The sequence below is a fragment of the Scomber japonicus genome, chromosome 5 (genome assembly GCF_027409825.1).
Source record: "Scomber japonicus isolate fScoJap1 chromosome 5, fScoJap1.pri, whole genome shotgun sequence".
Lineage (NCBI taxonomy): Eukaryota > Metazoa > Chordata > Actinopteri > Scombriformes > Scombridae > Scomber > Scomber japonicus.
Genome location: NC_070582.1, coordinates 6,413,362 through 6,422,903, shown reverse-complemented (window position 1 = coordinate 6,422,903; position 9,542 = coordinate 6,413,362). Strand labels below are relative to the sequence as shown.

At 43.2% G+C, this 9,542-nt stretch overlaps 1 protein-coding gene across 1 annotated transcript; it reads right to left on the bottom strand.

The window, feature by feature from the left end:
• Positions 1–3,595: 3,595 nt before the first annotated feature.
• dusp6 (dual specificity phosphatase 6) lies at positions 3,596–8,798 on the bottom strand. Its single transcript, XM_053318906.1, has 3 exons — positions 7,689–8,798; positions 6,843–7,277; positions 3,596–5,325 (listed from the first exon to the last, which is right to left on the bottom strand). Exons 1-3 carry the CDS (start codon positions 8,089–8,091, stop codon positions 5,012–5,014), a joined length of 1,152 nt encoding a protein of 383 aa, XP_053174881.1. The 5' UTR covers positions 8,092–8,798; the 3' UTR covers positions 3,596–5,011.
• Between the last annotated feature and the right edge of the window lie 744 nt (positions 8,799–9,542).

The following is a 9,542-nucleotide window of genomic DNA, read 5'->3' as shown; positions in this document are numbered from 1 at the left end:
TGTAAATAAAGTGTACAATTGACAATGTTTGGTCATTTCGTGCAGCGTCTCCTTTGGTTGCTTGCCAACCTCACATTGAATGACCTCATCTTCTGGCTTGTGCCTATAGCAACATACCCACACTAACGCAGACCCTTTTATTTTTAATGCAGTGCTATTTTTATTCTGTATGCTTGCTTACCATCCTCACTACTGTACACTTAACTCCAACCCTATAAGTCATCTGACCACATATCGACATGCCGACCCCCCTGACAGCCTTCACCATGACCAAGCCATACGTGTTCCCAGATCCCTGTATGGCCTGTCCTGTCACAGCCGCCGTGCCGTGGTGATAAAGGTGCTGATGGGGTCTGCCAAGCCCATCTACATGCCTGTCTAAAATTAGCGCTGGTAGTTTCCTGTGCCCTTTAATCCTGGGCTTTAAAGCCACGAAAGGCCAAGCCGCAGACAGGAAGAACGGCCATGAGAGCCCCTGGGTTGCTCAGCATGCCCTGCATTCCCCCGACCCTATCTGTCAATCACACTGCTGCCATGACATCATACCTGCTGATTCTAAGAATAAGAGCTTCTCAGGCTTGGCTATAGTTGGGTTCAGGTTCGTCGGACGACTGTGAACCTTCAGGCTCACAGGTTTGATCCCCTGCAGCAGCCAACGAACCTGCCACAGTGTCCTTCAGCAAGACATTAAATTACATCCTGCTCAGAAGCCATGACTCCTGGCTGAACCTTTTTACCGCTCAAATATCGAGCCATCACATTCATGCTGAATAATCAATCTTAACCAGATTAAAGTAATGTTCTGATGATTGGACGCTGATAAAGGTGCAGTGTTTGGGATTTAGTGGTGTCCGGCAGTGACATTGCAGATTGCAACTAACTAAATAGTTTTTCCTCTCTGGACTAAAGTACAGCTGATTCCATATAAGCTTCATACTATCTCAGTATTATGGCAAAAACTAAAACTATGGCATTTCCAAATTAATAAACAAGTACAATAATTATCGTATGTACCTAGAAAACACTAGCATTTGTACAAAATTAAGCAACATGCACACAGGTCAGACCTCAAACCTCATCCAGCACCTTTGGGATGAACTGAAATGTTGACTGTGAGCCAGGCCTTATTGCCCAAAATCAGTGGCCGACCTCCCTAATGCTCATGTGGCTGACTGGGAGTAAATCCCTGCAGCCAATTTCCAAAATCTTTCAATGCCTTCCTAGCGTGTGGGTTGTTATGGTGAAATGAGATGTTCAGCAATCACATATGGGCGTGATGGTCAGGTCCACATAGTTAGTGACCCACATACTCTTAGCTATGCAGTAAACATAGAATTTAGATTTCAGTTGCAACTGTTTGTTATTCATATCACATTTAACTCTTTAGAGAAGAAAAATGTGAATGTTCACATAAGCAAAGCTGTTTTTACAACGTTCTCATTCACGTTGTGTCTGCCAGCTACAGATCTGTGACATCAAATCAACACACTGAGTAGCTGTGTTTGTTACAGCATGGCTTACACAGGATCAATACCATATGTTGAAGCCTTTTGATTCAGTATCTCAAAACTAATAGGAGAATTATCTTGTGTACAGATTTACTACCTCAAACTTATAAATGACTTCCTAAAAAACAAAAGTCTGTGTTATCTATAGCACTGCCCTTAGGCTAGCTTACTGTATTGTCATATATAATCATAGTGTTTGCATTGCCATAATGGTGAAGTAGAAGTTCTTCCTCCTACAGATTTATTGTTCAGATTAGATCTATTTCCTCTGAATACTAACCTGTTTACAGACCTGAATTGATTTATGATTAACTGCTGACATTACTGATAATCAGTTAAAAGATATTTGCCTGCAATTCTGCTTGGCATGCATGGATAATTTAAAATACTGTACACATAAATGGAGATTTCTCTCAAGGTAATGTGGGCAGTGTGGTAATTTAAAAAGCCTAACATCTCTAAGAAATCCTTCCAGAGTGAGTTAGAGCAACAGTGCTTATTACTGAGTGTACTTTGTTGTCACAGTTGGGGCGTAGGAGTTGTATCGTTATTAAATGATTACCCAGGAAGTGGAAAATATCACCTAAACTGTAAAGTGGGTAAAGGGGAGAACGCTGGCACCAACTGTGTATGTAGGACTCTTTTTATAAATCATTTACGTCAGGACATGAGTGTGCAGATTTAGCTCTTTGTTACATAGTCAATGATTCACTCAGTGTTCAACAGCATGCCAGGTTGTATTTCCTGTCTAAACTTAAAATATCAGTGGGTAGTTTTTTTTTTTTTTTTTTTACTTTTATTATAGCTGAGTTAATTGAGTTAATGCAATTTATTTATTATATTTGAGGTTTTAGGGGAGGTTTTTGTGCAAGGTTTTCTTCTGCATGTAATTCCATATTCAATCCATATATATATAAAATAACAAAGTGTTAATATTTTATGTTGTCTTCTTCTGATAAGTGAAGCTTTTGCCAGTATGTTCCTTCAAACTCTAGACTTCAAGTAGTTGTGTCCATGCTCCCAACATATTCACTGTACTTGACATTCATAATGACTCTTAAGCAGTTAATCACAATGAGGCCACTGTTTGCGTTTACTCACACACACGCACAGGCACACGCACAGGCACACACACAGGCACGCACACACACACACACACACACACACACACACACAAAACTTAAGTTTTAGGACTTAACTCCATGACAAGCACATACATGCTTCACACATCAACACAGCTTAGCAGAAGAAAAAGAAGAAAATCCCTTATTAAAACTAATTGACACCCCATGTCTATTAACTTTCATCTCTGGAGGTTGATGTATCGCTTGTACCTTTCTCCTCACTCCAGAAAATGAACACACTGAAGTAACACACACACACACACACACACACACACACTAAGCTTGTTGTTGTTAATCAGCATGTGTGGGAATGTCGGTGCAGACCAGAAACTTCTCTGCTGAGCTGTGAAGCGAGTTGCTGCTTGTGTGAGAACACGAACACGCCCCTCCTCCCATCTCCTTCGCTGTGAGGATCATCTTCTCCCGGGCCTCCGTGTCTTAACAGGTACATGCAGCCACGCTCGCTATCAAATAACACCATATCTAGGTACTTCCAGTTCCCTTTGATGGCTGCCTGCCGAGACCCCGCCTATATGGAAGTGCCAGAGGGAGTGTTTGTGTGAACTCAAAGCCCTCACCAGAGAGCAGCACCTGGAAAAACCAGTCAGACTGTTCCCAGCGTGACTGGAATCACTTTGTACCTGTTCAGTTACATTTTGTAGTTTGTGAATGATTGTCACAGAGAACAGAGAGTGCACAACATTTGTTTGTTACACAAGCATCATGTGACAGTACAGGCTAATTCTGAACTGGAAAGTAAGGTGGAACAAGCGTTTTGTGAACTGTCTCATGATTCATGACGGCTGCTGACTGTTTTGTTGTCGTGACTTGGCCTGCTGGTTAACACTCAACTGTGCTGCGTGTGAAGAGACACTTACATAAATGTGTTACCATGGACACAGACAAAAAACGAATAAGCGTGTCAAACGAAAACAGGCAAGAAAGGCATAAAGTGTAGACAAAATAGCAATTTATTAATAACTTATCTTTTCTTTACATTCGTAAGAGAGGAGTGTGGAGGGGGTGGCAGAGGTCGCCAGGATGGCTCGCTCTGGAAAGAGGCCTTCTCTCTGGAGGGGGCAAAACACAGCCCTCTGAATCTCCCATTCTTCTTCTCTCATCTTGACAAATAAAAACTGCATTTCACAGAGTTTTCCCTGAAGAGGTGAGGCAAGCAAAGCCTCCTGCTTTGTCCACATGTCAGAGACTTTTAACCCTTGTGCACAGATCAGGATTATTCACATTAACCTTCAGAGAGCCAGGAAACACACGGTTGGCCATTCAGACTGCTTAACTTATCTTTTATCTGGTGCCAAATTAAAAAACTGCTTTTAAGATTTCTCATGATTTGGTTGATTTTTTTTGTGAGAAAGAAAACAAAATCTCTAGAATACTTTAGAGTTGTGTAAATTGGTGACTTTCTCTGAAGGGTAATGCGCAATAAAAACCTTCTGAGCACAAAAGTAAGGCAAACAACCAAGGTGACTTTGATTTGTGAGAGGGTTGGTGCAAAAACAAGGCCCATCGGCTGAATTCACACATAAAGCGATTATCAAATATATTACACATGTATACATTTTTGCACAATTATTGGAAAGCCTACTTGATTTTTGGCATAATCAACTTAAACATACTGATCAATATGCAGTTTGTTTGCTTACATAAAAGTAGAATATGAAATAAGAGAATCTTCAGTACCCACTTGTTGCAAAGGGTATATACTAGAGCAAGGCTTTTACTGTATTGTCTTTTTATATTAAGATACGTATATACACAATGTATAAATGTTTGAAAAGACTCCACAAATGTAAAATTGAGTCCAATATATAGTGTGCCATCTAAAGCTGGGGTGCTTTAACCCCACACAGGCAAGTCTTCACAGAAGACGAAGGAGACAACGCACCCTAAAGTCTTGGCAGATCCAGTGCTAGACCCCAAAACAAAGATAAAAAAGGGTTTCATTTTCATATCTGTCCAGTTTGAACAATCATGTCTCTTTGGCACACCAACCTAGGAACTTTGAAGCATAACATACAGCCGTCCGACAAAATAACTTTCCTCAGATACAATGACATAAAGAGTTAAAAGACCTCAGGAGTCCAACAGCGATACAAGATTGTTGAAAGTATCTGCACATTTTTTTAAAATGACTCTCTTCCTCTTTTCTGTCTCTGTCTCTTTTACTGTCTCTCCTCATTTAGTCCGCAGCAGCTGCATCTTGGCCAGACAGCATTGGCCCTCCAGTAACCACGCTCGGCAGCTGTCGCCTCAAACCAGCTGTATCAATAACGTCAAGAGCCCAGTCGTACAGCAGACGACGGAAAAAAGAGAAACTTTTTCGCAGCTTTTTCAGCAAGGAGAGGGTGGTGACAGCCGACCTCACGTGGACTCCAGGGGGTCCAGCTGGAAGACATTGTGGTTGGTCGGGGTTGTAAAGTAGAGCTGCTGGCTCGGTGCTGCCATGCGATTGTCGCACGGGCTCTTCAGGCCCAGCGTGCGCTCAAAGTCCAGGAGCTGGCCCATGAAGTTGAAGTTGGGTGAGATGTTGGACTTTTTCATCTTGACGATATCGTAGGCGTCATTCATGGACAGATTGAGCTTCTGCATCAGGTAGGCTACTGTCACTGTCACTGAGCGGCTGATGCCAGCCAGGCAGTGGACGAGGACACCACACTTCTGGCCTCGAGCTTCATCTAATAGAAGGAGAAAAGGGAGGAAATGTTATAGACCTTTTTCAGAAGTATGCAACAGATTTAGAGCAAGTTTTATGGCTGTGACTAATGCTTTTTTTATTCCAGATTAGATTTTTATGATTTTTAATTGCTTTTTTTGTCTGACCAACAGTCCAATACCCTCAAAAATGTAATAGACAGTGATATAAAACAGCAAATCCTCACATTTGAGAAACTCAAAGGAACACATTTCTGGCATTTTGGTCTCTGTTAATTAAATAATCCCTTTTGTCAGAGGCATTTACACATTTAGACACGCCAGTGCTTCTGAAAAAAATGGAGAAAAGTGCATCCCCTTGCTACACAGACGATACAAAACTTGTGATAAACATCTGTGACATTTAAGTCAAGCTGCGTTGGAAGTTGGAGCGGGTCCAGGGAGGGAGAGCAGCGGAAGTTATTATCCTGACTATCTCCCAGGCGTGTCAGTCAACAAACAGGGGCTGCGGTGGTAGCACACATAAACAGAGCCGACATTCTTTAGTTTTTGGCCTAGAGTAGCCGGCTGGGAAATTGACTATTACGGTCTATTAAACCATTCTTCCGCTCGCCAGGGTTACTCTGACAATGGTGCCATTTGGGCGTGTAAACGTAGGAGTCATGAGGGCACCCTGTCAAGGCGAACAGGATGTCAACAGGGCCTGTAAATGGCTCCTTTTGTAATGTGGAGGGAGGAAAGAAGAGGGGAGGGGGGGCAATGCCATGTCCTAGATTACTTTCAATGCCACTTCCTTCCTGTGCTCAAATTACCGCCCTCCCTTCGCTCTCTCTCCCCATTCTCCAGTTTCAACGTCGCCCTTTGTGCTGCAATTACACAAGCCCCAGGACAAGAGATAGGCCAGGATGTCTTCCATTGAAGTCAAATCATTTGTACACAGTGCATTTTAGCCTGTGCGCCATTAGAGGCAGACTTGTATTCCTCTGCCTCAACACAATGGCCTTAATCTGCCCGCTCTGTGTGTCCCTGCCTGATTGACTGATAAGACCACAGCCAGGGACACCTCATCTAATCTCAATTGCACAATAAGAACTTAAGAACTTCCTGGCAGTGATAAGACATATCACATTAATAAGATTATGTCCCCAACTATCTAGTTGTGCTCCTTCACTTTGTTTATGTATTCAAAACACTTCCATATGCTCATCAAGTGAGGACTAGAGTGACTGGATGATGTGATTAGTCAAATAATAGACTGACAAGCTGGTTCCTGTTTCTTTTTTATCAGCGTAAAGTGATATCTGTGGGTTTGGGACTGTTGGTCAGTCAAAACACTTTATCTGAAAATGTCACCTTGTGCATTTTCACGATTTTATATTATATTTCAAGGACAGAAAATTAATGATTTATTGGAGAAACATAATGATTAGTTTTTGTCCTAAGTGAATTAGGATGTAAATAAACCCAACAAGCCAGGAGCCTGCGGTAAAGGTTTGCAGCATGAAACGCAGTGTGTGTGCAGCTCTGCAGGATTACTTACCGATGAAGCTGATGGCTTCGGGGAAGAACTGAGACAGATTCTGGCTCCAGTGATCCGAGATGGGGATCTGCTTGTACTTGAACTCCCCTGCATTCTCAAAGAGATTGGGCAGGTTAGGAGTCACGTTGAGGATGTACTTGATGCCGTACTCCTCCAGCACGTCCAGGTTGGTGGAGTCCTTGGCGCAGCCCAGGTAGAGGTGCGGCAGGATCTCCACCGGGAAGGAGGGCTGCGGGTTGGATAGAGGGCTGCCGTCAGAGTCAGTGGCGCTGCTCGGGTCCCGGTCTATGTCTGACTCGATATCCGAAGAGTCAGAGCTGATCCGGAGCCCGCCGAGGCCAAGTACGTGAGCTGTGGGGGAGCTGCTGTTGGAGGAACCGTCCAGATTGGTGTCGCACATACCCGGGTACTCTGCCTGGAATTTACTGAAGCCACCTGGAAAATACATAAACATAAATCCAAATAAATACAGATGCCAATATGTGTGCAGTTGCGCAACACCACAGAAATGTACATAGGCTATTAACTTGCAATTGCGGATTTATTTAGCAGCAAAAATCCTGCACATTGATCCAGTTTATTCTACTTTGATTACAGTTTAACATCCTTGTGTTTTTCAAGGCAGCAGAATAAACCCCTCAAGGAAACAAATAAGCACATTTTCTTTTAAAGATATGTTTGAGAAAGGCTGCACTTGAACTGATCACAACTTAAGATTTCACATTAAGTATGCCTGCCAGCAGAAGCGCCCCCTCCTCTGCGCAAAAAAAAAAAAAAAATCTGCGGGCATGAATGAACAGCAGCAGCCGCCGCGGGGCCCTTACAATGCGAATGAATCGTACTCACCCTCCAGATAATAGGCCCTGTAGCCTTCGTCCTTCATCCTCCTCAGCAGCAAACCCAACACGGAGCCTCCGTCCACGTTCTCGTTCCACTCCCGGCTGTACTCGTCGTACAGCACTATGGTGTCCGTCTTGCACCGACGCACGAATCTCTCCCGGTCCTCGCCGTCTGAGAGCAGCGACCGGACGGGCAGGTTGCCTTTCTTGAGTCTGCGGAGCATGAGGCTCGGTATGGCCACATTGATAGCCGTCTCGACATGCGACGACTCGTACAGCTCCTGGGCCCGGCAGTCCATCACCAAAAGGCCGTCCCTGCGCGTCTCCAGCTGTTCCCGGAGCCAGCCCACCGTCTTACTGATCGCCATGACCGAGTCGAGCTGGACGACGGGCTTGAGCTTGTCAAGCATTTATAAGCAGGAGTTAAAAAAATGATTTGGAAAAAGCAAGGTTTTTTTTAAGGGGTGGGGGGTGTTGTTGGTGGTGTGCTGGAGACTTTCTGGCTGCAGCAACCAAAAAATCTTGTCTTCTTTTTCTTTTTTCTTTTTCTCAGTCCAATCCGCTACTTGAAGAGGGGGCCCTCAGCAACACGGACGATTTTTTTTTTTTTTTTTGGTGCAAAAATAAAAAAAAATAAAAATGCAAAATCAAGACGAATAAAAATGTCACTCCAAAATGTCCTTTTTAATGTCCCGTAGCTTACTCTTTAGGACTATAGAGACGGATGAATCAAAGCGCGGGTCTCCTTCACAGATTTCCCGACTGCAGGTTGCCTATACACTGGCGCTCATTCATGCATCTGGCCGGAGAGAGCCCGTGTTATTTATCAATGAGTCACACCAGCTCCGATGCTTCCTCTGCTCTTATATAACTCCACGGCTCCAAGCGCGAAATAAAAAAGCTCTTTCACCTCACCTCTAGTTTCCCTTTTTTTTGGAGATCCAGAGTAATAGAAAAAAAGAAGGCAGGGTGGTGGTGGTGGTGGTGTTGTTGTTGGTTGATGATGGTGCACGGATCTGTGGATGTGAACCATGCGGGTTATTATGTCCGTCAGCTGCAGCTTTTTTGCAGATGCCGACTCTTCCCCTACTGTCTGCGGTATGAATCGACTCTCTGCAGGCTCTCTGGCTTGGTTGAGCTCTCTGCGGCGCCAGGCTGCTGAATGGCTACAACACAGGGAGGCGTTTCATTGGATGCATTATTTTCGCCGACCAATCCGAGGAGCCCCAGCGGCGGTCGCCTTGGAAACGGGGGCCGGATGGAGAGGCCCGTGTTGATGAATTGTTAATGAGTTTGTCATTCACAAAAACGGAGAGAGGAATTTCCGCTCCGGATCAAGTGAGTGCAAACAAATAGAAGAACTGCAGGGAGAAGGAAAGGAGGGAGGGAGAGAGAGAGGGAGGGAGGGAGGGAGAGTGGAAGACCGAGAAAGAGTGAAAAGAGTTTCAAATAAGTGTGCTAGATATGATAATTATAATGGGCCTATAAAAAAAAAAGTGTTTTATATTTTTCAGTTTGTTTGAAGTTTCTGAAAATGAAAGATATGTTGATAAAAATATAAAGTTAATGTGTTACTCTTTTATTTTTATTTTATTTATTTTTTTGTATATATTATTTTTTAATTTTTTGGGGGCTTTTGTCTATATTATTTGTTCTTATTTATTAATGTAGTGGTGTTTATGTGTGAGCTATTGGATACATGAATTTCCCCTATAGGGATGAATAAAGTATCTATCTATCTATCTATCTATCTATCTATCTATCTATCTATCTATCTATCTATCTATCTATCTATCTATGAGTTTCCTTTATCTATGTGTTATTAGCAATGTGTAATGTAGAGAAATAGCCTACAGTTTTT